The sequence below is a fragment of the Pundamilia nyererei genome, unplaced genomic scaffold (genome assembly GCF_000239375.1).
Source record: "Pundamilia nyererei isolate P.nyererei 1_Seehausen unplaced genomic scaffold, PunNye1.0 scaffold00249, whole genome shotgun sequence".
Classification (NCBI taxonomy): Eukaryota; Metazoa; Chordata; class Actinopteri; order Cichliformes; family Cichlidae; genus Pundamilia; species Pundamilia nyererei.
The window spans coordinates 474,221-501,298 of NW_005187650.1; the positions used below are offsets into that span (position 1 = coordinate 474,221).

The 27,078-nt window shown below is 40.7% G+C and overlaps 4 protein-coding genes across 6 annotated transcripts in view; 1 reads left to right on the top strand and 3 right to left on the bottom strand.

Moving 5' to 3' along the window:
- gng3 (guanine nucleotide binding protein (G protein), gamma 3) overlaps positions 1-2,152 on the top strand; it is a 5,929-nt gene extending 3,777 nt beyond the window's left edge. The window contains exon 3 of the mRNA XM_005749557.1: positions 618-2,152. Within this exon, the coding sequence (XP_005749614.1) occupies positions 618-746 (129 nt within the window). The 3' untranslated portion in view covers positions 747-2,152. The remainder of the gene's footprint in view (positions 1-617) is intronic.
- Positions 2,153-2,206: 54 nt separating this feature from the next.
- On the bottom strand, positions 2,207-5,335 carry banf1 (barrier to autointegration nuclear assembly factor 1). Of its 2 annotated transcripts, none has more exons than XM_005749559.2 (3): positions 5,193-5,335; positions 4,245-4,384; positions 2,207-3,797 (listed from the first exon to the last, which is right to left on the bottom strand). In XM_005749559.2, exons 2-3 carry the CDS (start codon positions 4,368-4,370, stop codon positions 3,651-3,653), a joined length of 273 nt encoding a protein of 90 aa, XP_005749616.1. In that variant the 5' UTR covers positions 4,371-4,384; positions 5,193-5,335; the 3' UTR covers positions 2,207-3,650. The 2 variants fall into 2 exon arrangements, with proteins under 2 accessions (XP_005749616.1, XP_005749615.1); XM_005749558.2 differs by lacking the exon at positions 5,193-5,335 and adding an exon at positions 4,761-5,054.
- A 177-nt stretch (positions 5,336-5,512) lies between these two features.
- On the bottom strand, positions 5,513-8,395 carry prdx5 (peroxiredoxin 5). The gene is made up of 6 exons (XM_005749560.2): positions 8,190-8,395; positions 6,902-7,036; positions 6,691-6,822; positions 6,498-6,536; positions 6,351-6,415; positions 5,513-5,846 (listed from the first exon to the last, which is right to left on the bottom strand). The coding sequence occupies exons 1-6, from the start codon at positions 8,283-8,285 to the stop codon at positions 5,741-5,743; spliced, it is 573 nt and encodes a 190-aa protein (XP_005749617.1). The 5' UTR covers positions 8,286-8,395; the 3' UTR covers positions 5,513-5,740.
- A 2,928-nt stretch (positions 8,396-11,323) lies between these two features.
- Positions 11,324-25,341, bottom strand: esrra (estrogen-related receptor alpha). 2 transcript variants are annotated; one of them, XM_005749562.1, is made up of 8 exons: positions 25,049-25,341; positions 23,294-23,396; positions 16,998-17,381; positions 16,435-16,551; positions 16,215-16,328; positions 15,156-15,323; positions 14,517-14,786; positions 11,324-14,057 (listed from the first exon to the last, which is right to left on the bottom strand). In XM_005749562.1, exons 3-8 carry the CDS (start codon positions 17,374-17,376, stop codon positions 13,804-13,806), a joined length of 1,302 nt encoding a protein of 433 aa, XP_005749619.1. In that variant the 5' UTR covers positions 17,377-17,381; positions 23,294-23,396; positions 25,049-25,341; the 3' UTR covers positions 11,324-13,803. The 2 variants fall into 2 exon arrangements, with proteins under 2 accessions (XP_005749619.1, XP_005749620.1); XM_005749563.1 differs by lacking the exons at positions 23,294-23,396; positions 25,049-25,341 and adding an exon at positions 22,187-22,367.
- Between the last annotated feature and the right edge of the window lie 1,737 nt (positions 25,342-27,078).

Below are 27,078 nucleotides of genomic sequence, written 5' to 3' on the forward strand. Positions count from 1 at the left end.
AACAAGGATGAGGGTCTGAAACATCCATCGATCCTCCCATCCGTTTACTTATGTTTATCCACTTCAGGCTCATGGTGAGGCTGGAGCCTGTCCCAGCTACCATGGAGCAAAAGGTGAAGTGGACCCCGCACAGGTCACCAGTCTGTCGCAGCTCTAACACTGACAACCATTCCCAGCCACTCCTATGGCCATTTTAGAATAACCAATCTAACACACACAGATCATGCAAACTCCACGCAGAAGGCTGGCTGGTGGATTCAAATCGAGGATTTTCTGTCTGCAATGCCACTATACCACCCGGGTTAAAAGCAGCATGCAAAAAATCAATAACTGTCGCTATTAAAGCACCTTGAGATGACTCCTATAACAGCAAGAGGCATCTCAAGGTGCTTTAAATTCATTTAATATTAATCACACAGTATTATAAGCAAGGATTTGGCGACTGTGGGGAGGAAGTCACTAAGTTCCTGATTTTACAGGGAAATTACCTGCAAATCACCAGGATCAGGGAGGGGCAGCCAGCTCCCTACTGTGACCACTCGGAGGCGGGATGAGGGGAAAGTGTAAAGGGGAAAAATGTAATTAAATGCTCTAAACCCCATTGTCTCCACCTCCAGGTATCAAAGGCAGCAGCCGACCTGATGGCATACTGCGACGCACACGCCTGCGACGACCCCCTGATCACCCCCGTGCCCACCTCAGAGAACCCCTTCAGGGAGAAGAAGTTCTTCTGCGCTTTGCTTTGAGACAAATCAGGGATTGTTGTGATGAAAAAGTACAACTGTACAGTATGTACATCTATGTACAGTATGTACATGTACTTCCAATCTGAACAAGACATTAATGTACTATAGTAACGTTGCATAAAAGCTGCCGATGTACAGTACATAACCAACTAGAAAATGTCTTGAACTAAATTCTTATACTGCGAACATCTGTCTCAATGTTAGAGGAGGGCAAACAAGAATAATTTAACATTTAATCAATAAAGAGTTAGAAAAATCACAAAGTTGCTAAAAGTCTCAAGGGAAGGGGGAAAAACAAAGAGCGTTCATCTGAAAGGAAACACATGCATCTCGTGCTCAAATAGGTTACAAGTAACTGCCAGAAGGGACAACATGATCACCAAGTATCTTATTTCTCCACCAGTCACAGGCAACAGATTCATATTGAAACTGGGAACCTAAATTACATTAGGTCCCGGCATTATGGAGGACATGTCTCAGCTCTCCCCATTTAAATTCCCCATAAATGAGAAGACTAATGCCGCGTAATCAAACACATTTTCATTCTTTGTCTAATCATAGGCAGAGGTCATAACATGGATGCTCCTCTCACAAGTAGCAGCATTTTTTTTCTAATCTAATCTATTGTTGACCTTCGTCATTCACTGTTTAGCCCTGTCTTGGCAGTTACTTGTTTACAACTGGACACATGCAATTGATTTGGGGGGTTTTGGGGGTGGGGGAGGGTATTAAGATTTTAGCCTCTTCTTTTTTTGCTCATTTCTATACTATTGCCGTAGTGTGGATGTGGACGTGTGTGTATGCATAGGTGCTACTGTGAAACTTGAGCAACAATTCTGTGCATCGGATCACTGTCAAATTGAGATTTTGTAGTTAAATAGCACACACACACAAACCCAAACACATTCCAGGAGTTATGGACTTTCAACATCTAATCTAAGCCACTGAAGTAAGATCATCTAATCGGTTATTCTGAGCCTGTCATAATAATAATTTTCTAATTCTTTAAGACATGAAAATAAAAACAAGTAAATGAAGCAGTCTTAATGTACTTTTAAGGACAAGTGTGCATCATTGTTATTTTAAATGATCAGAGGATCTCCAGAGCAGGGGTTCTTAGTGGTTTCCAGAAAAGTCATGGATCAACCAGTGTCACTTTCTCCATCTAAAGTACTGTCAGCTGTTAAGTTTCAACACCACTTTCATAAAAGGAAACGAAAAACTGCTCTTCTCGTGTCCGTGACCTGGAACTTTTGGAAACGCCTCCCTCCTGCTTTGGAGCATTCAAAAAGAAAAAAAAAAATGAGTGACATATTTTCATCATGTTGCAAATATCTGGAGCTTTGGCAGAAAAAAGGGTAACCATGGAAACGAAGCACTGAAATAAAGCCTCCTGTCATCAAACATTTTCTGTCTCTTGGGGTGTTCTCTGATAAAATGCACAGAAAAAAAAAAACATGTTAAAATGTGATACTTGCTTTTTATTGTTTTATAATAAAAGCAATAGAAAAGCTGAAACCTTTTCACAGTCAAATGCAAACACGTGGGCCTGCATTATAACAAAGAGCTGCTACACACTGGTTACATCTTCATACAGCTTGATAACTGGTGGTGGGTTTCAGCATTTGAACGGAAGATTAGGGAATACAGTGTGAACATGCAGTGTTGTGGACTTTATACTTCTTTAGACCAAGTTAAATGTTTAAAGTAACATGCATTAAGGCATTTCATGTCTAGAAATTCAAAGACAATACATAGCTCAGCTATGAAGACCTGACCTAAATATCAGGCTCACTGTTGTAACAAAATGCACACAGTGTAGGATTTTCATTTAAAGCCACTTAAACCAATAAAGGATATTTTATTCGTAAGTCACATGACAGTGGATTAAGAGGGTTTCTCCGCTCTTACTCGGCTTGTAAGTTGCAGAAAGAAAAGACAGCCTACTACTTTTAACCTACTTTAATTAGCTGCTAACATGGTTTTGCTAGATCTATCACTGTGGGTTTGGATCAGGATGGCTGCTGTCTGACGCTCACCAACTCGTAACTTTGCTTTCACGACCTCCACAGAAGGTTTGCATTTTTTTTTTATTAGCAGCACAACTAGCTGTGATATCGAGCTTTCTAACAAACACAATATCTAAGTTACCAGCAATAGAGACACTTTTATTATTGAAAGTATTGTTTTGTTACATTGGCATCTTTATTTATATACATTTCAATCTTCAAGTCCAAACAAGCTCAGAGTAGACTAGATGTAGGACTGTGGTGTGTCTTCATTTGCAAGACACAAAGATAAAACACTTCACATACATATATCTATATAAATCTCTAAATACCAGTGTCAGTTGAATCTTTTTTTAGGTTTAGTTTTCAGGTTTCACATTAAATTAGCCAAATCTTCTGCCAAACAGACAATCATTATCAAGAAATCGTTGAAGCAGTGCTGGTGGAACTACAGTACATGAAACTGTGATGATGTGCTACTTAAAAAAAAAAATGGACAACTCATATCAAACCTTCCAGTAGCATTTAAAAACAAGCAAATGGTGCAAGCAGCCCAAAAGCATCAGGTGACTACAGGTGTTAGTGTAGATTGTACAGGTAAACCATCACATTAAATAGAAAGAAATGTGCTGAAATAAATGAAAACAAATCGTGAAGTTAAAAAGAGTTTACCTCTAAAACTGCCATAATGAGCTTAAAATGGTAACTTCTTAACGCACTGTCAACAATGAACACACTAGAAATTTACATTTTTTAAATTTTGAACAGAAAGTACACATAGTATTCCAATAGTTGGGCCACATGGATATTATAAGCAGGGGCTGAATTAAAAGAAAATCAGAAGAGGTAATGTACAGCTTGGACTTCAGAAGTACAAAAACAAATGACTGAATGTTTATAGGAAGGCATCGCACCATTCCTTAAGACAGCCATAGCAGTCACCTTGTTGTTTGACATTTGCTCCGCAAGTGTCCTTCAGCCAATCTCGGAAAAGCTCCTCGTCTTTCTTTAGCACTAGAAACTGTCCGAGGACGACATATGCCTGTGGAAGTGGATGTGAAGACACAACACAAGAATGTAATTAAGACCGATGGGCGAGTATCTAAGAATGAGCCACATCTGTTCTGATAACGAGCAGATCCAGTTTTTAACTGAACCTGAAAAACTGCACAGATGAGTATTTGTTTGGGTGTGTTTGATCAAATTCATAGCTCATTTGACAAGAGAACAACTCTTCTGCGACAACAAACGTTTACAGATGTCCAGAAGAAAAACTGCAGCTTGTTTTTCTTTACATCACAACTTTAGTTGTGCTAGTTTTCCAAAAATAAGAACTAATCTGTTAAGCTTGCGTCAGCTGTGATATACTGCTGCTGTAAGTTAAGATTATTTCAATATTATTCAAAGTAATCAATACCTACTAGGTAAAATAACTTAAAATTACTGTGTGAATAAACACACTGCAGAAGCTAATCAAAAACCAAGTCACCTTGTCAAAACCCTTATCCTCCAGTCTTTTGCCAAGGACTTCTCCGATGCCTGCCAGAGCCATCACTGGCTTCTCTCCCATGGGCTCGGCCACGAAGTCTTTATGTTTTTGGGATGTCGATGACATGGTCTCTTTGGAGTCTGTCAAATAATAGCAGGTGCTAAACGGTAATATAAACAGATCTGACAAGTGAAAACAATACTTACCCAATTTCGTGAAAAGAAAGAATATTTCGTAAAATTGCAAATCTAATTTTACTTATATTTTTATCAGTAACTGATAGACGGCACAGAAACTTCGTTAGACAGTAGTTGAACATGATATGGTTTAATGTTTGGGTACTCATGTCAACTCTAGTTATGAACCAAGCCTACAGTGCGAACATATCAACAAGTGCCGTATCTTTCTCTACAGCAATGACTTATTTTATGGAGCTCTGAGTGCTAATGCTAATATATTTAACATCTGGGGTTACCAACTGATCGTCATTACAGAGTAGCATCTAGTCAGACTCACCAAACACAACTACACCCGTGAAATATTTCGCCCGATTGCTTAACGTAAGTGCAGTACAAGCAGTTGAATTGCGCGCGCAACACATTTCAATGCTAAGCGTTTTAGCACACCGAGCTAAAGTTCACTAGCTTCCAGTTTATATTACTGCTTTTTTCCCTACATAGCCGCAGCTTCTTGGCGGGAGATATGTCTATCTCAAAGCCAGGGCTTGCTCCTAAAATAATCACAGACTATCAAGTTAATGCTGTAAAGCTAGAAATCAGGGGCTCATATTTTAGGCGCCTACAAATTAGCCTAACTTGAGCTAATGAAGCTTTAACGCTACTAATCTAATTTTTATTTTTCCTATGAAGCTCATTTACAAATAACCTCTTCCTTTGGGGCACGTCTGCGTTTATCACAACAAAAACCCACAGCTGCGTATCAACTTACCCGTTAGTCTCCCGTCCAAGCTTGATATTAACGTAGTTAGCTAAAAAGCTACGTGCTTTCGATTTCTGTATAAGCACCGGCGACCACAATGCAATGCGCAGGCTCTCTGCGGCTTTAGGTCAAAAATCGCGTGACGTCATTTCCCCCTGATTTTGATCTCGCAGGATAAACAGACAAACCTCTAGGGCATAACCAACTTTTAATGAGGTATTTCGATTATCACGTTTATCATAAATTATAATATGCACGTCTTCATTTTTGCCTGTCACACGTTGCTGAGGTGGCAGACACTTTGTAATAAACAGGCAAAGAAAACAGTGTATATTGCTTTCAGTGTGCATTTTATTAACTAGGGAGTAACAGTATACACAGACTGATGCACCGTCCTTAGGATTGGCTTTCATGTCGTGGTTGTGCGTATTAATCATCTTCTAACTCAGCTTCTGACACCAGCATGGCATTTGCATCAGTCTTTGGGTTGAGGAGGCGAAAGCTTAAGTGGGTTTATAACGGCAACTTTCACAGTAGCTCGGGGTGTGCGGCTTCTTTTATTCAGCTGACAAAATGCTGGAAGCCAGGCTGCAGGTCAGCCCGGTGCCATCTGGCTCCACATTGAGCTTCTTTACAACTCCGTCTTCCACCAACATAGAATATCTGAAACAACATGAAATACACACTCCAATCTACTTTAGGTAAGACCAACAGAACAAATAACAGTTATGTGGTGTGCAGTTTGTCTTTAATCAGTATGGACAGAACTAAGATTGAAAAATCAGTAGAAACTTCACAAACACTGCAGTTATCTGCAACCTTTGCACAATGAATCAATTGCAGTGGTGGAGGTGCAAAAGCAGGTAATGTGCAAAAGGCCGTATGTAAAAGCATTTCCACTCACTCGCTGCTCCACTCTTAAGTGAGCAGTAAAGTGATTCTGGACAGCTATAAAGTCAACATACTGTGTCATACATACTGTGTCATCATAAGTGTACTATTGTGTAGTGACACTGTTAGCACACAGAACTGCACAGAAAGTACTTATTATGTTCAAGGCAGGAATGACTGTGGGAACGATTGTGGGGATATAGTTCATAAACTTTCTTACTGTGCAAACTTGTTATTAATAAAATTCAGGAATTTAAGACAAACAAAAAAGGTTACCTCTTGGATCGCTTATTCCCAAGTACCTGCACGATTTGATCACTGTCAAGTAACAGGTCAACTGCCTAAGGCAAAGAAAGATGAATTAATAGTCAGTCACTAAAGCTTCAAGTAGAGCTGGAATATAAAGCAGATGTTGGTTTTTACCTTTGTGAATGCTCCAGTGGGATCAGCCAGCATCCGGACCTGCAGATGAAAAGTGGCCATAAGCTCAGCATTACTGCATCCTTAAAGTTCATTTTGGCCATTTCCCAGGTCTTTGTCCAAGACTAACATGTCACAGAGCTCTCTAATGGTTCAGAAAAGCCATCTAAATGCAGGTTGTTCAGTTGTACTCTACCTTTCCATCAGCTCCATGCTCTTTTCCCCATGCAGCCATGACAAACGCATCGTTGACAGAGATACATGCTATTTCCTGTATACCTTTATTCTTCAGCTCTGCAGCCTGCTCCACAAAACCTGGGAGGTGAGTCTGAAAACAAAAAAATAAATAATTAATAAGGTCAGCTGATTATCAATGTGCACAGGCACTGTTAACAGTGTGGACTCACTTTGGAACAGCCAGGTGTAAATGCTCCAGGTACAGCGAAGAGGACTCCTTTCTTCCCCTTAAACAGTTGATCCATAGCCACCTTATTCCCTGGCTCCCCCTCCTGGACCTCCACTGCAGGAAGATGTTCACCCACCTGATGAGAGGCGAGATGACAATACAGAACAATGGTGACCTACATTTCACATTACTGAAGTGAGCAATACTAATGTGCATGTCTCTGGAGGACATTGCATGCACTGCTATTTGTGTTACGTTTAGCCTGCACTTGCACAGAAGTGCTGCAGGATGACACAGTGGAGGGAGAGGGGTTTTTCTCTACATACGTACGAACGATAGATACAAAAACACACCCATCTAATATTCAGCTTCCTATTTATTAATAAACAAGGCTTGCAGGATGTTGCACGGCCACTGGGGGGCGACAAATCATACAATTAGAACCCATCGGTTCTCTGATTGGATTGTTAAATTTGTGATTGACATGACATTGACCAAATAGGTTCAAAATTCGTACTTGTAACTTGAAACTTGAGTGCAGAGTTTCACACGTATTTTTTGGCTAAGTCCACAAACAAATCTTTTTTTACGCACACACAAATCCTGATTTACAAGTACAAAACTGATTTACAAGTACAAAACTGATTTACAAGTACAAAATATTTATGACCACAATTTGAGCCCATAAAAAAGCCGTATCACCCATAACAAGAGACAATAATCTGAACTGCAATGCACTTGAGTAACGTTATCCTACAAACAATGGGTTAAATAACCCAATGTTGCAACGATTTGCATGGCCGTGAAGTGAATTCAGAAAAGCTGCAAGTGACCCAAATACAACATATACACTTATACTTGGGTGCACATATACTGGCCGTGATTTTGGCTGTATTTAAAACAAACAAACAAACAAACAAACAAAAGAAAATAGCGGAATACTGCCTTGACGGGCCTTAAAAAGTACCATGAGTGTGCATCTATAAAATAAACAAGCCTAGTCTACTAAAGAGAAGGTGAGATTGATTTACACGCAAGCTACGCTCAAAACGAGTTTAACAGGTGGGGGAGGAAGGTGCGGAGACAAGCACCGACAGGACGGCTGTTATTAACAACCGATAATGATGAAGATAACGGCTGTCACGGGGACGGAATTCACACGGATAGTTAGCATCGTGAGCTACAAATAAACAACGTAACCGCTTTATTTAGCAAGTTATAGTAAAACGCACTGACACAGTCGCATTTGGCTCGTGCATGTCCGGCAGCGAAACGCTCGCAAGCCTTACCTGAATCGGCATTTTGGATGTCGGAGTAATGTGCAGTAGTCTAGCGCTCTGGAGCACACGAGAACTTCTGAGTACAGCGGATGTCACGGGGAGCATTGTAGCTGTTTAGCAAGCTATTTAGCAAGGTATTAGGAAAGCGGTTGGTGGGGCTTTTATCGTGCCGTGTGCGCTGCCTTAATTTCCGCTTGGACACGCCCAAAGCTCACTTGTCACTCTTACCTCGGGTACAGTTACCTGCACTGCTGTCCCACATTAGGTCTGGCTGTAGGTACGTAGTTGCCAGATTTGGGCCCGCTAAGCCTTTATTTACTGCGCCATCTGCTAGCAAACCCACATGTCTACAGTTAGGGCTAGAGACTGAAAGTAGCCCGTGGAGCTATAGCAGTTCCGATAAAGAAAAATAACTTTGCACAATGCAAGGGAAGACTTCACCAAAGTCAGGAAAATGTTATATATGTGTGGGCAGATGGTTCACATATTGATTGTATCAATACCAGTGACGGTATGGGTATCGGATGGATGTTTTGTTTCTATCCTCCTAAATTCCCACTGAATTGTGTTAGTAATTTTTTGGAGGGGGTAAATGACAAAAATATACCTTATATGCTGGCTTTATGGGTTGAAAGTGTCAGCATTGGTATTGGCAATACTGGCCCTGCATTTACTTGGCATTGAGTCAGTATCCAAATTTGCAGCATCACACAGAGCGAATATTCATACTTTTATACTATTAGGCCTTTTTCACAGAAAAAAAATGATGGTTTGGTTCCATGAAGCCTGTTAGTGAGCCACAGCAGCGAAGTAGTCACACAGTGTATGAAGCCAACCCTCCCAAATCGATCACAGCCCTTGGTTATACACCTGTGTTTCCATTGCTGTGACAAATTAAAAGCAGGCTCTAAAAGGGCTCTTCAGGGACACAAACGCCTTCATTACTCACATCACATTTTGCCTGCGTGTATAAAATATGCTACAGTACATTTAGCCCACCATTAAGCTGCTCCTGCTATTTTGGCATCTGTTAAAACATCTTCTGTGTGTTTTTTTAGACTTTAAAGACAGCCTTGTGTGTGCGAATGGAATTAACCAGGGCTAAATGTAGTTAACCATACTAAATGATTAAAGACTGAATTGTTATTTCATTATTTGGATCAACCACAAACATTTATTCAAAAATGTGAGTGAGCTTCTGTTGTAACACTGGGCCAAACTGTATTGATTCAGTATTTGAAAATTAAAATGTGTGACAGCATATCTCTATTGGTCCCTGGGGTCTGGCTGCAGTATAAGTCATAAACCCTGTCCTGTCCATGTTAGCAGATGAGACTGGGATAAAACTAAAACAAAACAGCTCTCCTCTTAAAATTTTTTTCAAAGAGATGCTTTCTACCATTATTATTAATTTTCATCATGCTGATTTGGGTACTGGGGGCCTCTGTTAAAATAAGTTTGATTTTAATTACTAAATGCTGTAATACCAGGGAGAAATCTCTATTTGGGAATTACAGACAGAGTAGTGATGTTGAGAGGAGATCCAGCATTTCCACAACAACGTTTATATAGTGACTTTTATATTGTGAGTCAGCAGCATGTGTAAACTCATGATCCTGGGGCCAAATCTGGCCCTTTCCAAATTTTAATCTGGTCGCCAGCCTGTTCAGGTTCTTGGTAATTTTTTGCTTTGTAGTAATTAATTAAATGTAAAGGCACACCTACGCTGCCACTACAAGATTAGCTTACAATTTGCCAGTTAGGCTATATGATACATGTAAACAACATGACCAAAGGTAGTTGATCATATGATGATTGGCTATGGGAGACTTTTATAAAGATGTGCAGACAATACTAACAATTATTCTTTTACTTATTTTACATTTCTGTTTCGTTATGCCCCATGTCACCAGGAGCTGCTATATATTTTATAAAGGAAGGGGGCAAATATACGACCTGGAGGCCAAAAAAATCTTCCAATCCAAGTCACTAGGTGGCGTTGGAGAATGGAAAAATTACAGAGGAGAGGGGCATGAATTTTGCACTTCATATTACCATAACTCACCATAAATACCGGCATAAACCATTAAATATGTCCCTGTTGCTCACTATTTACTTTAAAAAAAGTGTCTACAATGAAATATATATTTATACATACAAATAGCTGTGGCCATACCGACTCTGACTTTGCCTGGATTAGCAAGATCCATGTCAGGAGGCTACTGGAACAAAGGGGGGGATGTTGCACAGGAACCTCAAGCTCCACAGTCCTGTGCAGGATCTTTGCTGTTCCAACAACTCTTCTGGACGCTCTTTGGATGTTGTTTCTGGGATCTACTTGGGGGTCACTGCACCAAGTGCTCCAATTACCACTGGGACCACTGTTGCCTTCACCCCCCCTGGTGCTAAAGAGAAAACCTGGGGGCAAAGCAAGGTCCAATTCATCAACAGTTAAGAGCATGTCCAAAGGTGATATGGTCAAAAATACGACGACACTTACAGCTTCAACAGTGGTCTTCATCACAGTACCCTCATAAAACACCCCCCCCTCCCCCCGGAATACACATGCATACACATCCACAGGGAGAGATGAGACCAATGGTATGCGGTGGTGGTGTGTCCATTTATTACACAACACAAAGCACCTACAATAATCCACTCCCTTTTTTGCATCAGACAGTGGAAGATCTCACTTTTTTTTTCACAGTGATTTTTATGTGGACAAGTTTAGACACGGACATCAAACTTTGATCTAAATGGGGGGGGAAAAAACAAAAAACAAAGCCTACACACAGAAATTCACAGCCAGTATCACACAAAAAAAAGAAAGCAGTGTCAACAAACAACAGTAAATTGAGTAAAAAATAGAATTTAATCATTTAAATAGTCTTTCAAAATACAAACATTGATTTGAATTTCTAAATAATATACCGTTTAGTAGCTATTCTTAATTATAACTGGCAATGCTTATATGTACACCGTGGCTATACAAGGAAAGGTGTGAGGTTTGGTAAATTTATTGTATTGCTTATTTATATTAATGCGCACGTATGCAAGTAGACCCACAAATGACTGTATGACGTCAACAGTGACACTGCAAATGGCCCTCCACCCTAACCCCCGCCGTACCTGCTAGTAAATGCTAGTGAAAAAAAGAAAAGAAAAATCTACCTTTGCATATATGACCCGTTAATATGGAGAAACTTAGCGGCATCTATGTTTTTGCTATCTTTAAAAAGGTTTGAGAAACATGGCTAGAACACAAGTTTTTCTTTTTAAAAAGACAGACGTATATAAGCTCAAACTTATGAAAACAAGACCAAACAGATCCATCAGTGTCACATTTTGCCAGATTTCCCATTCCACAGTGCCAGCTGTTGCTTATGTAGCACCCATGGATTAGCAGTTGCACTGTTTTAGCTTTACCACCACATCAACTGTGACACACACACACACACACACACTTTCTCTCACGAGGCATTTATGAGCCATACACTCCGTAAAGAAAACAGAAACAAATGAACTGCGGGACATTCGGTATGCCCACTACCCACTTTTTAAAACTGACAACAGATCACGAGTTACATTTGTCTCCACAGTTTGTTTTTTTTGGCCATCTGGCTTACTCTGCCTCCTGAGGTAGCCTTCTGTAGCCTCACCATGCCACCGGACCTATAGAGCCAAGTAAATTGATCCCTAAAATCACAATCAACCTCAGACGACACACACCTGTTTACATTAAAAACACAATCAGCATTCACTTTATCCAACCCCACAACAGTGTGTTTACAATGTAAATAAAATACCCTTAAATCCTAAAAAGGAAATTGTATGAAAAAAAAAAAGAAGCAAGTTTCAAGTCTTTACAAATTTCAGTACACTGTGAGCTGCACAAATAAAATTATGATTGGGGATGGGTGGTTTTCTCACATTTGCTGGCTTTTTTTGTTTGTTTTTTGTTAGTTTTTTTTGTTAAAATGTCCACTACAAATTGCATGTTTCTGTTTATTTCAGTGGAATTGAACATGGCTAAAAGATTAATGGCCCTTTTGGCCACTAAATATTATTTTTAGGGATCTGATTTTATTATCAGACACTGTAGCTTTGCATCGCATGGAAAGCTTACTACAGTGATCATTTATGCTGTAAATATACAAACCTGCTGAACAGTAAGCAGGACTTCCACACATCCAAAAGGGAAGATGTTGCATTTCTTGTTGCCCTAAGCCCATAATTGGGCACTTGCAAAAGTTCAACAGATCAGCTGATCTCATATAAAAGCATCTGAGATCTATGCAACATTCTTCACCACTGCAGAAAAATGCAGCAATGTCTCAACGTACACGTATCAATCATACAAATTAGTGTTACACATCACAGCCCACAAATCAAACAGAACAGACCTTTTCTTTTTTTTCTTCAAAAACACACCTGCTGAAGTCAAAAACTGTGATTCTAGTGGAGTAGAGAGGGCAGTATACTTTTTTTTTTTTTTTTTTAAAAAGCAGATGAGGCATTTCTTTTCTAATCGCTCGTTGCCACACTAGCTTTAATGTCCAAGAGCCGTGTTCGTCCCTGATCTCAGTGTAGCTCATTGGTTTCGACTGCATACGAACAAACACACATGCTTGCTTGGATGGAAGCCTTTTTTTGTGTGCCAGTAGGATTTACATACAACACTTTACATATAAATTAACTTCCAAGCTGAGCATTTTATGTGCATACAGTCTTCATATACACTTCTCCTGGACTGTGAATCCATTGCACAAACTTGTAAAAAGACAGCTGCACTCACACCAGCGGCTTCCGCTTCACAATTTAATCCCCAAAGTGCTGCAGTTTTTTCTCAAATGTTTTTTTGTTTAGTTTTTTTTTTTTAAATGTACTCATTTGGCTTCCCTGACCAAACCGGTTTCTACTAGAAGCTCGATTTTTTTGTTGTTTTTTTCTAAAAAGCAGCGCTTGGGGTCCCAAGAGTGAAGTACTACTAATCGAGGCATACAAATAGATGTCTCACCATTTGATCCACATTTTGAATGTGACAGACAATATTCGAGTCGTTATATTGCTTTTAACATATTGCAAGAAATTCCTATGACTTGCCTACAACGGCACACTAAACTATAGTAAATACAAGCACTTAGTGTGCACTTTATTCTGACCCCTTGTTGGACTCTCAAGCATTTTGCCGGGTATGTTATTATGGCTTTTCATGAGCAGATGTAGTACTATTTTTAAGTTCAAAAGCCACATGGTTGCAGTCTGTTATTCGGTACCTACATGTTGTTCTTCAGTGGTTAAGTAACTGCAGGTTGATGCTGTGAAGAAACATGCCGTGAAACGGTTAGAACTAAGAAATATTCTGGCATTTGTGTTAAATGTTCTCACGTGAAGAGCTTTTTACTGAACTCTGACAGTTACATCATTCTGTAAATGGCCAATTTCCACTTCACATTATTTTCCTTTCTTCCTGTGGCCTAAAGGAGATAATGATCGTTTCCTCATTATTAATTCTGAAATGAAAGCTGTCCTTTTCCATAAAACACACATCCACTCTTGAAGAGTAGCTCTCTGTCTCTGGGCTTTCTCTGAATCCGCTCTACTCCTGCTCCTGCGTTTCTCTCTAGGGGGAGTCCATCATGGCTTCCAGCATCTCCAGGAATAGTTTGTGCATGGGCACCCCACCCCGGGTCTTGATGCTGTAGAAAGTGGTCAGAGCACGGCCAGCAGTCTGTCGGAGGAGAGGCAACGTTAAAAGAAGACGTCCTGCCCGCTGGGGGTCGTCTGGGCGCCGCTGACATTCCATCTCCAGCAGGGCCTGGTGGAGGAGGTCCCGCAGCTTCTGCACGGCCTCCATGTCCTCGATGTAAACAGAGTCTGACAGAACAACAGGGAGCACATGGTGAGGGAGTGTGGAGGGTGCTGAAATGTTCTCAGCTTTTGTCACAGAAAGAGAGGCTGCCTTGCCCGGTAATTGACTACAAACAAACGAATGTCAGTTGTTATTTATTCAACAAGCAGGGCCTGTAGTTAGCACTCATTGTAGGTGGACCTCTGAGGGACAACTACATAAAGGTTATGAGATGGGTAAACAAATCGCATCATATTTACACTACAGAGAGATCATTTGTGAGTTATTCAGCTACAGTGCGGATACCTGCAAGAAAGCAGAAGACTAGCCTTTAAAACTGGGAATATACAGTGTTACAGTGCACCTACCACTACAAGCTACAACAAAACGCTTCATAAGATGCGAGAAGTAAAGGATGTGTCAAAATACTGAATTCTGATTTATATGTTCCCATAGCTGCTTGTCTGCAGCTGCAGTAAAAGTACCTGAGTTGGTGAGTGCGATGGCTTTTAGCATGACAAATTCCTCCCGGTCCACGTTAAGGGCACGGAATCGGCGAGCGAGCTGACTAATAGCTGCATTAAGCTCTGTCAGTCCGGCTGCACGTGACATCTCCTCGTCAAGGACAAAGTCCTCTGCGAACACCACCTCGTCCTCACAGCCGAGCGAGCGGTACGCTACGCCCAGCACGAGCACCTCCAGCCACACTGACTGCAGCACTGACATCTGGTCTGCCAGAGACAGAGACAAGAAGCCTGCAGGAGAAAGCACAAAGAAAGGGACACATTTAAATGGAGGATGATGGGTTTACTGGTACCAAGCTCCAAATAATGGTTTAGATATTTTAACCAGCTTCATATGGGAATAAATAATTTCATCTGAGCTCTTAGAATAAGGTCCTCGTCTCTTGACATTAAATGCACAATGATTTGTTTTGACTGTACATTTTCTTTAAACTTATTCAGCCTTTAGAGCCACACTCATGCAGGCCATTCATAACAACAACAATCAATATTCTAGTCATGGTGTGACTGATGCTCTTCAGCGAGCCTGGAAGTCTCTTCCGCTGTTGCCATGCTATTGCTGCCTCTCCTCCCCTCCTTTGTTCTCTCTGCATCTCTTACCAGGAATGTGTTTGGCCCAGCCGATGATCACAACCAGCTCACGGTCAGCCAGGTCACAAAGGGTGGTGAGCGTACGCTGGGCCGTGTCCGGCTGCAGAGGGTCGGGCATGGCAAATAACTTTTCTGGCTCTGCTACTAGAAGGTGGGACACGATGATGTTGGAGGAATCTGTCACAAAAACACACAACAAACGATGCATTAATTACTGTATACATTCAGACATGTTGATACCCACAACATCAGCACTGTCATTATCTAAACAAACGCATTCAGCTATATTTTGATGATCTCCATTACTCTTCACTGTATTATACGCAGCGCTCTATGTACAGTATATAAATATGGATTTTAAAAATAGGCTTAGGATCTGCCAGCTTTGCCTGCTGCTTATGATCATTATTCTATGTTTATACCACAGCCAGATTCATGTAGCTTGAACAATCCAGGTCAAATTACATTAAATTAAAATCATTACAGAGCCAAAGCTTTTCCTGACCTGCTGATTTAAAGAGTGAAGACTAACAGTGAACCACATCAGGCACTAGGGGGAGCTGTGTTGTAGCTAATTCCAGTTTATTTGAAATGTTTTGTGTGTTGCTTTTATTTTCTGAGGAGCTTTCCTTTAAAACTTTACATTTTTAAGGAGAAAAATGTTCATTTCCAAACACATAAATCCACATTTTAACGTTAACTCAGTGCAAAGGGGAAAAAAAATCTCCCAAATTAACCAAATCCATCTGTATTTCTCCCTTTTTTCTACATCACTATCTTTCATCTTCTTTCAACTTCTTGTCATGAGTAACTTACTCCTGGCCCGGGCTGCACTCTGCCTGTTAGTGATATGCAGTAGACATTTCTGTGAAATTTAGTCACCATCAGTGTAAGAATTCACGAGTTATAGCCAAAAAAGTGTTTCATGTTGCCACGGTGACCTATGACCGACTACTAATCAGTGCATCCTTGACTCGAAGGGAACTTTTGTGCCACATTTGCAGAAACTCCTTGAAGGCTATTTCATGACACACACAAAAAAGCATAATACAATTTATCAAAGCTCACTTTTTTCGCTCTCCTTTGTCAGCGGTAGAGGAGCACTCTGGTATGTTGCATTCTCCACTTCTGGGCGTCTTTTGTACTTCTGCCTTCCACCCCTGACCCTGTCCAGACGAACTCCTACATTGTGCAAGAATCAGCAGTTCTCGTTTAGGTCAGCAATAAACTAAGCAACTGCACAATAATGAACATATTGGAATAATAATCAAAGTCTGGTCACACTCACCCTCTTTAAGCATGCCTACTTTCAAGCACTTGGTGAAGCGGCATGCCTGGCAAGCCTTTCTGCGCCTTTTAGTGATTTCACACTCATTTGATGCTGGACAGCTATATTCAATGTTACCTATATGAAGAAGCAGAAAATGTTAATCTCAACGAATGTACAAATAAATTCGTGAAGAAGCAAGTGCCTATACTCTCTCTTATCTTTCAACCACACACACATTCTGCTATTCCTCTTTTTTTATGTCCTACACTCCGACTATACCAATCCTCATACAGAGGTGTGACAGTGATTCTGTTACACTCTCTGGAAAGTTACAGAAATAATGTCAGGAGTTCATGAAGGTCCCAGAAACAAGCAACAATATGAAAGATTTTCAAAACTGCATACATTTCTTGTTTTTTGGGACAAAATAGCTTCTTTTTTTTTTTGGAAAATCAATGAGAAGTTTTAGCGGTATTCTAGAAAACAAATACGTGTTTTATACTCTGTGTTTTGTTGTGAAAACATTTAAACACATTTAAAGTGCTTTACCTGTCACTAAAGCAAACTTTACCACAACCCACCTTGAATGGTTCTCTTGAAGAATGCCTTACAGGCCTCACACGATGCAACACCATAATGGTAACCTGAGGCCACATCCCCGCAAACGAGACACAGCCTCTTGGGAAGCGTGCTCAGGGCGTACTTGCATCGACCTGCCCCATTTCCAGCGGAGCCCTCCTCTGCCCCATCGCCACCCTCGTCCTTGAAATGGCAACGCAGAGCTGGTGTGTACAGTGGCGGGGAGTAACGTTTAACGTTGTCTCCTCGGGTCACTCCGCCTCCGCTATGAGAAGAATCTGAGGAGGCCCCGCCAGGGCTGGTCCGACCTCCCCCGCCTCCCTCTGGACTACTTGGTTCTGCCTTTATGTAGACATCTGACCGACGCTCACGGGAAGACATGATGTCTGCAGGGCAAAAGGAAAAAGAAATGTCAAAGTAAATAATAGCACAGAGACTTTTAACTCACATCTATATCTCTGAGAAAATCATCAGTCACAGATTTTCATGATAACAAACAAAAGTAATAAAATGATAAAGCAAAGAAAAAAAGGATGTAAATAAACATCTCAGTAGTGTAGTGCCCCTTCATGGGCTACAACACTTTACCATATTCCCACCCCAGTCTTTAGTCCTTCTTAAAGCTTTTTAAACCATCAAACTGTTTGCACTACTGTGTGGGATTTGTGATGGTTTGAGCATAAACACTGTAATCAGAAGGAAACAGGCAGCAGAGAGAAAAACATTTCAAGTTGTGGTGATGCAAATGCTGCTTTAATCTACTATCAAATTAACCTCAACTAACCTTCCCTAAACTAAATGGTAAATGGACTGATTCATATATAGCACTCTTCTACTCTGAGCACTCAAAGCACTTTTCACAACTTGCCTAATTCACCCATTCTCACAAGCAGTTTTTTTCTATGCTCTTTCTATCCAACATTTACACTCTGATGGATGCATCTTGCCCAAAGATGTTTGACCTACACCACCAACCTTCTGATTAGTAGGAGACCTGCTCTACCACCTGAGCTATATATGTATATGTGCTTAAAAGTACAGTGTGTAAAATCTTACAGCAGATTGTAGCTCACAGTCTACAATTGCTGTAATCAGACTTTTGCATAATCTTAGCCACTGTAGGACAAAGACATTAAAACACATTACGTTTAGACTGTACCCCATAACAGCAGCCATTATGGGGAAACGCAGAGCATCTGGGAACATGTTTCTTCTACTGTTGCTGCATAAAAACATTTTTGTACAAACTAAATTTGAATATATTTAAATAATATCGACACTTGGAAAGAAATCAGGAATGAAAAACTGATAAGTGTCAATGAAATATTTTCTAGAATTTTACATTTTTTCCCTCCAGTCATCTCAAACACTCTTGTCGCCGTTCATCTGTAGAGAGTACAGGGTGTCACTTTGTTGTTTACCCAGATGTCAATATGTGCCCGTGTCTATTTATTCTGAATGATTAAAACTTTGTAAAATGAGTCTATTAGGAATCTGTAATTCAGTGAAATGTACTTCTGCCCAATAAAAGCAACACCGAGTATCGCTGTTAAGAATGTCCTGAACTTTTCTGTCAGTACGCGCTGCTGTTTTTGTTTGTCTGTCAGCTGGCATAAGTGAATGTTTCTTTGAAGAGGATCAAATATTTCTGAACTCATACATGACATGAGAATGTACTCACACTGTTTATCAGAGAGAAAGTGCAATCTTTAGGACACTCAAGCCTAACATTAGCTGACACAGCGTTAGCTTTTAACCAGTTGTTGTTGTTGTTTAGCCAGCTCGTCGCCAGCTATCCAGAGACGGGAGGGTCATCTGCTGACAGATTAGACCCCTGACTTCAGCTCAGGAGATGAGGCTTGAATGAGAAGCAAGGGGATATTTTACCCAGATGCCAGTGGTGTTGTCCCTTTCATTTGTGTTTTCACTTCTTTGGTCAAGGGGACCCCCTCTCAGATGATGAAACATAAGTATGAACCTTCCTATTTGGAGTCTGAGGATGCAAACATAAAATAAACTGTCCCTCCAAATGCTTATGAGTTCTCCCTTCCTCAACCTTTGACATACTACATATGTGGCTGGTCCTCTACATACATACAAGAAAATGCCATTTGGCTTCTCACACAATTTAAAATACATCCTCCACCAATTAAAACAATTAATTAATTCAAGCACTCCGCAAATCAATGCCTGAACATGTGACTGCATGAGCCAACTGCAGCTGCACCTGGCAGCTCGAAGTTTCCTGGACTAGTCTGGATGTGTAACACTTCATTAAATGGCTGATGCACAACAAATATTTAAATGTCTGGCACAGCAGAAAGCAGATAATCATCTAGTGACTAGAATTACTCCCTACTTTAGAGAGGTTAATCAAAAATAAATCATATTCAGCAACACAACTTATTCAACCACAAACTGCAGTATGCACAGACATGAAGGCCAAAAATAAATGAATAAATAGTGCAATGGTTGCTGCAGTGAACTTTCCAACATCAACTCAGCCATCCTTAAAAGCGAGCCTTTACCGAGCCTCAGCAAATCCATCCGCACACTGAAATCATCAAAGTAATCACGTTCCATTTGGCTAAAGGCGTGTGTCCACCAAACACTGTGAGTAAGCAAGACTTCTGGAAAACGGTCACCATAATGGACAAAAGAGCGATTCTTGAAGTAGTAATACCTGACGAGTATGTGAAACATTGCTGGGGAAAAAGAAAGGGTTTATCTAGTTCTTTGAGTTTTATTTGCATCCATCATGCAGGTGCAATGAATTAAGTAAGAAACTTCATACTATTTGTCATCAAAGATTGATTTGTGAACATTAACAAACAGGAATGTGGTGCAACACAAAAGTGAAATCAGTGGCCTGTTCATTTAGTACAGTTTTTTTTTTAAATGTTTCTTCTAAAAAACACACTGATTTTAGATAAATAAGTAGGTCCAATTTTATTTTGACGCAAAGATTTGTACAAACGTGAAATGAAATGCATGAAAGTGCAACAAAAATATTGTCAACGATCTTAATGAATAATTATGACAAATAATCATGACCTTAATGCTGAACAAAATAATCATGATCATCATATTGGCCATAATCTTGCCTTCTAAAGCTATTAATGAAAGCTATCAAAAACACGTCGCACCTAATAGAACTACACCTCTGTCATATTTCAAGTCATTAAGATGTCTAAGGTGAGTGAATGGAGGCCACTGTGCTATAAAGAAGTCACTCAATCACATAACTTGTATTCAAATAAGTAAGCAAAAGTAGTAGTCTGTAGTTCTAACTTAAATTATGCTAGCAAAAATAGTAAACATGTTATATTTGGGATGTTTATGAATCTCAATACAAGCGTATAAAAAAAGTTAATGAGTCTCAGTACACAGTCGAGATGGCATACTGTGCACTGCACCTTGAAATGCACTCCAGCGAAGGAAAGAAGTACGCAGAAGATGTTGTTTGACATAAAAAATGAAAGAGAAGATTCAATTACCCAAGTGAACATGCACTTCTAATACCAAAATCTGCATCTCTGTGAGTAATTCTGTGTAATGCTTTTAAGCTCAACTTAGTTTTAAAGCCAAATGTCAGGGTTCTTAATGTCAACCATCCATATAAAATAAGACAATCAGCTTAAGAGCAGTCTGATCTCTGACATATAATGTAATAATATCAATGGGGCATCTGAGGTTTCTCGTCTTTATGTAACTTAACAAACTGGTGGGCGAGTGTTTGCATGCACAAACTGACCACCGCTTTGCCCAGCCCAAGCGAGGGTCATCAATTCAGAAGAGAGCGGATCACGCCTGTATTTAATCACTATAAAGACAGACAGTTGATAAATTGCCACCAAAACACTCTTGACATGTTTGATTATTCTACCTGAAACTAACTTTGGTTTCTTGATTTGAATTGTGAAATTGAGAAAGTAACCATAACGTGAGCATGAACTGTCTCTTAGCTTCACCTCTTAAGCATTAATGCAGACCCTTACTTGAATGACTGTGTTAATAGATCACTGCGTGAGGACGTTGAGGAGGATTTCTGCAGTCTAAATAGCCTCAATCCAGTTAAGTCCTCAGTTTCTCTTGCACACATAGTAGCAATCTACTGCAATTATCCAACATTTTTCTATTTGTTTATCAGGTGGGCTGATAATCCACTCAAGTCTCGTATAATTACAAAACATGTGACTGTGACAACAAAAACAGTGAAGATTCTGAGGCTTTTTGTGATATAATCAATAAACATCAGTCCTGGGCTGGTCAGCTTTGAGTGGTTTATCTCTGTCAGTTTAAAAAATTACTACTAATTACTACTATGTCAATAATAAACAGCCTCTTGTTCAGACATATTTAACATCAAACTGCACTTCTAAGACATGACCATCAGAAAAGAGCTTTCTGTCTTTGCTGATGGGAACCACTGAGAACAGAACAGAGAGCCTCAGACTGAAAGCACACTATGAGAAAAACAGTCAGAGTTAGTCAGTCCTACTAACAGTGTCAGTAGGTACTTCCCAAGCAAGTAAGCCTTTATCATACTTATTGCTGCAGCAGATAACCCAATCCTATGGTTGCTGGCATACAATTTTCTTTGGAGTTTGCCCTCTCTGTATATCAGAGCTGTTTGGCAAGCCTCGGACACGTCAAAGAAACTTATCCTGTTTAAAGTTTAGCCTACCTGGACTCACTGAAAGCTCAGTTAATCGCTCAACCAGACAGTACCAGTAGTAGCACATAAACACAGATACTGAACAGTGTCATTTGGCTTTGCTCGGACTTGAGTCAGATCATCAGGTCACCATGTGCACCGCTGGCCAATTCGACTTCTTCTTTGGGAAATGTCGGTTTCTTCATAGAAAATGTTAACAAGCATGCGATGATAGCTCTCTGGTTACTCATTGATTCGACTAAAGCAGCGCGTAAAACCTAAAGAGGTCTGCTAAATAGCTCTGTTATCTACTTTATCAGCCATAGAAACGCGTGGTGTTTGCTGTAAACTAATTCCAGCGTGTTTGGTGTAACGTTAGCATGAGCTAGCTTCAAGAGTAGCGAATACATAAATGATAACTGTATGTTAGCTAACTAGGCTAGCTAGCCTACGTTAATCCTGACTATCCAGCTCTCTCCCCCTAGGGCCGAGGTTTATTTTGGTCACTCTAACCCGGACTAGGCTGCATCTTACCTGAGCGGTGACTAGAGCAGCACTGAACGATAAGTCTCCCCACGGTGTGCTATCATGACACAGATCCAGCAGAAAAATCAGTATCCAGACCACCAGCTCCTGCTAGCTCGTGCTGGCTATGTGCGGAGATGGGCCGGCCTACAATCGGCTTTCCCTAACAGCTGGGAGGCGACGCAGGCTAAGCACATAGTAACACTTTCACACTGTCATCTGACTAAAGCGTGTTTGTAAATGTCTCATTTTAAAAGTTAAGCGTCATATATTTACTATATTTTTTGAATGGAGTAAAGGAAGATCCCAAATTATACTGATCAAATATAAGATGCTTCATTGCCAGCTTGGAAATCTGATTGCCATTGTCAGAATTATAAGTTAGCATTGTTAATGAAGGATGCAATTAAACTTCTAAACTGTAATATATATTATTTTTGATCAAATGTTTCAGCTTGCTTAAACTAACAACATAGTTACAATAATCTAGGGGAAGACAGCTAAACTTTTAGCTCCTGGTGTTACACACAAATGTATACTGCTGAAGATGTGTTTCCCCTCACACAGTATCCCCAAAACAAAAAAGAAATTTAAAGTGTCACTGAAGAGCCACAGGCTGATACATTAATTGTTCTTTCTTTCTGTCATCTATCCGCCTCTTGCCCCTCCCTAACCCATATTTTCTGTTTGCAGAGCAATCACGGCCTGTCGTTTCAAGTTTGTGCCCTCATGATATAATTTCGACAACAGACCAATAGAAGTATCTGTGTTTAGCTGATGAGCCTGCTTTTCTCAAACAGGAACATGTCCTGGAAAGTGTATGATTGCAACAAAACCATCATAATATACGGGTAACATATATAAGTAATGAAAAATAAGGTTGTGGCACTGTAACATTATTCTCTGTTGTTTTTACTCAGCCTCAATCCTTCTACAAACTTGCTCATATCTGTGCATGTCCTAAAGGCGTCAGCTGAAAGTCTACCACAAAGTCTACCTTTATAATGACTGAATTGTGAGGAAAAAGAGGCACTTGTTAACACATAATCCCAATTGAAACACGGCATAACGGTGTAACATTTCATCAACATAAAAGGTGACGTAGAAACAGCTTACCTGTTTGGTGACCTGGAGCTTGAAGCCTGTGTATGTCTCACTCCAGAAGACAGCTCAGTAAAATGATATTGCTGTGGGCTGAAGTCTGCAGTTACCGGGACACCTGCGAAGCAAGCAAAGGCTTCTGAGAGTATTCCCAAAACTTGCAGCCAAGCCAAAGAGTTTGCTTTTCATGTTTGCCCTTTGTGCTTTGAATGGTCAAATCCCCACAAGGACACCGCGTCCGGCCTCATAATGACCATAATGTATGCAAACTCGCAGCAAATGATTGGCAGGCTCCTAACAATAACTGCGGAGCTAATCTTCACATGATCCAGAGGAAGCATGTGCTCTGCCAACAGTTTTTGTTTCTTCTCTAATGAGGCGTATGGATACACCTAAAACCAACTGTCTATCCAAAAATACATAACCCAGCCTATCTATCCAGATTTTTACACACACTGCTCATACCCTCCCCCTTTACACTGCGTGACACACTCCAAAGGTCACAGTCACAGGAATGCTTGAAGGGCAGACAGAGAAAAGCCAACACCTTGTCTTTCAGTCATACAAAGTTATAAACTTAAGTTTGGTGATAAAGCTATGTAAATAATTAAATTACTTAGGCTTAAAAACAAACACAAAAACCCCAAATGGAATAGTATTCCAGCTTGTTGTTAAAGTCTAAATATGACTGTTTAAAAAAAAATGCCATATCCCAAAAAAGGACACCTATTTTAAGCAACTTTAAAAGTGAGCAAGGCTCTTATATATGAAAACAAACTGAGATGCTTTTCCCATTTTGTCTGGAGGTTAAAACAGCTGACAATTTCATTTTTATAAGTCGTTTCAGTTTCAGACTCTAATCCCAGTAGACTGTTGCACCCAAACAGCTCCTTGTCATAAATGGATTTCCAAGTACACTTTCTATTACATAAGCAAAAAGTCAAATATCACACCTCGACAAGCTCCTTATGTCTTCAACGGTTTAAAGCTTTCTTATCGTGGTTTTGTCAGGGGCAAGGTCTCCGTCAGTGACACGGCATCACATTCACAGACGCGACACTAAACTCAGTTTAAGGGTTTTAAATGCGGCGCACTGTGGAGACAGGGAGAACAGCACCCAGGGGTGACCTTGCCTTACTGATCTCGGACCGGTGAAAGGTTAATTGCCGAAGTGGATTATGCCTTAAGATCAGGGATCTCAATCCTGGCCCAGGAGGCTCGACAACTTACATAGTTCGGTGTGTTAAAACCGAGAGAAATATAACTCGGGAGATTAAAATACACAGAAGAGAAGTTAAAGTGTGAACAACTGAAGAAGAAGTGCCGGAGGGGCATTCTGCACATGAGAACTTGCTGTTTAAGTAACAGCATGCAAGAAAGAAAAACAGAAGAAAACACTTATCATCTGCATGTTGGTCTTTATTTTCTACATTAACGAGTGTGGCTTACTGGTGACTAGAGTACTAACCACCAACGACTCCTCTAGCATTTATTGAAGCATGAATTAGTCCCAAGGTATACATGTGTTATAAGCTTGAAATATGGCGTGCACTGCAAATTATCCCACAGTGTAGGCTATTAACTATTTTCCGACTCGTGTCCCATATCCCCATTAACGTGGTCAGGCGAACTTAGAGCTCTTTCGGGCAAATCGTGCATGCACATCAGGCTGTCGTCAAGACAGCTGCCACGTCCAAAAAACACTAATAATGGGCAAAACACCCCATGTGTGCTCAACCTCGGAAGTGTAGGCTAAGACAAGATACTTACTAGGAAATGTAAAAACATCACGGGGTCGTTTTTGTTCTTAAATATTTGAGGTCAGTCAAGTCTTTGCGGATTGCAAGTCCACTGGCAGTTGAACTGGATTAATGGCGCCGTAAGAGCCTCGCGACGTTTCTCACATCGCATCACGATGTTAGCATGTAAAAAGGGAGATAACAACAACCGGCGACACAATGTCTTCGCCCGGCTGTTCGGCTCCGTCCACTGCTGTTAAAAAATTCCCGTCTTCGCCTTCCACAACTGAGGTTGTAGCTGAACCTTAGCGTCAAGTCTCCAACAAAAACAGCATCCACATCCGGTAAGAGTATTTCACAGCAAAACTCCGTCGACATATTAAACCTTTCAAACATTTACCAAGCGGGAAGATGACCAAAAATAAAAAATAATCCAGTACAAAAGTCTCCCTCCTTTCCGTCAAATCCGTAACACATTTTAAAAAAAGATAGAGACGCTGATATTCTTAAAACGAACTCTAAATGCTGCTTTTATTTCAACAGTTCGACTTCCGGCACACCTCTGGCTTTCTTCCGCTCATTTGACGGAATTCAGTGACGTAGCCTGGATCTCGTGCCTGCTCTCCTCCCTCTGCCACAATTTGCGTCCACTGGGTCTCCGTTACGTCTGCACGCACCTACAACCCGCGTCATCCGCATTTTAATAAGGGCCTGCAACTCGTGAAAAAAATATGACCCACTCCACGTTAATTCGCGTACAGTCAAGGTGTATTCATTCATTTAGACGAGCTGCTTCAAAGTGCTGATTTCAGACCACTGAGTGCTTTTTATAGCAGTGAACCCTTCCACACTAAAGAAAAAAACCCCACGGCTTTCATATTTGCTGTGAGATTAAAAACACGGGTCTGTTGTATTATTATACATTTTGTGGCCTATATTCAGAAAGCCTTTATGCTTAAAACACCATAACGAAAATGGCTTTCTGCAAAATGCTTTATTATTATTATAATTATCACATTAGCTATAGGGCACAAAATGAGGCTGCATGTCCTTTCCAGGACACCTCTGTGGAAAATGTAGTCATGCTTTTGGTCTTGTGACGCTGACCCGTCTCACTCCGCCGCTGCACAGCATCTGGACATGAGCCAAGGAAGAAGAGATGAGGAGAGCTGTGCCAAGGGTTGAGAAAGTAAAATAATTAAAGGATAGTAGTCTGAATTTTTTTAAAAAAGGAAAGAAAAGAAAAATACTTGCTTGGAATACAAAGTTCGCCCCCTGTGTTATCCTGTATGGGCTTTTGTGTAAGCCTGCTCTACCAAGGTTCACTTTATTTGGCAATTTTATTATACAGCAAAGAAAACAAACGATTTTCTTTTGTCAAACTTAGAAGCCTCCTGCTTCTAGAAATAGTCTGCTGCCCCCTGCGCTCCCCAACACGCCTGGCAACAGCTGGCATTAAGAAAGCAGAGGAGTTGTCACGAAAGAGTTGAAAAGCTTTTCTACTGGTGTGGTGAAAGTGGAGAGGAGGGGGAGGAAATCAAGAAAGACAAAGAAATCGGAGTAACCATAGTAGCCTATTATTTAGATATCTCCACCCCAAAGCTGCCCGGCGTGATCCGGCTCTAATTATAGCCCAGTATACGTTGGTTTCAACTGAAGCAGTGAGCGCTGTGTCCGAGGTGCGGGACAGCAGGCTCGCTGTGGTTACATAGATGCGGCGCGCTCGCGGGCAGGATTTTCGTGGCGCGCGCCTCACAGGGAAAACTGACGGCGGTGTCACTGCGACCTTGAAGCAAAGTCATTCAGCCTGTGCTGCAGAGACTGCAATTCTTCTGCGGGACTGCATCACACTGCTGCAGACTCTGCATTATCCGGTTGGAGGCGAAACCCGTCATGCTATGTTCGTTAGATTTGCGCACAAATCTGTTTGTACGATTGTGTTTAGCGTAATAATATAGGTCTAAACACGTGACTGCGCATTGAGTGTGGATGTGCGGGGATCAGAAACCTAAAAAAGAAATAGAAAAAAACACAGTGAATGCCAGATGGGGTCCCTGCGGG

Excerpts from the sequence above, each read along its gene's own strand:
- banf1 (XM_005749558.2), bottom strand. The coding sequence starts at position 4,845 with ATGTGTTGCGCGCGCAATTCAACTGCTTGTACTGCACTTACGTTAAGC. Across the intron at positions 4,385-4,760 it reads CACGGGTGTAGTTGTGTTTG|ACTCCAAAGAGACCATGTCA; the intron begins GTGAGTCTGACT and ends ATTATTTGACAG. Across the intron at positions 3,798-4,244 it reads AGGATAAGGGTTTTGACAAG|GCATATGTCGTCCTCGGACA; the intron begins GTGACTTGGTTT and ends CCACTTCCACAG.
- prdx5 (XM_005749560.2), bottom strand. The coding sequence starts at position 8,285 with ATGCTCCCCGTGACATCCGCTGTACTCAGAAGTTCTCGTGTGCTCCAG. Across the intron at positions 7,037-8,189 it reads CATCCAAAATGCCGATTCAG|GTGGGTGAACATCTTCCTGC; the intron begins GTAAGGCTTGCG and ends GCCTCTCATCAG. Across the intron at positions 6,537-6,690 it reads AGCATGGAGCTGATGGAAAG|GTCCGGATGCTGGCTGATCC; the intron begins GTAGAGTACAAC and ends TTTCATCTGCAG.
- esrra (XM_005749562.1), bottom strand. The coding sequence starts at position 17,376 with ATGTCTTCCCGTGAGCGTCGGTCAGATGTCTACATAAAGGCAGAACCA. Across the intron at positions 16,329-16,434 it reads AGTAGGCATGCTTAAAGAGG|GAGTTCGTCTGGACAGGGTC; the intron begins GTGAGTGTGACC and ends TGCACAATGTAG. Across the intron at positions 15,324-16,214 it reads GACAAAGGAGAGCGAAAAAA|ATTCCTCCAACATCATCGTG; the intron begins GTGAGCTTTGAT and ends TTTTTGTGACAG.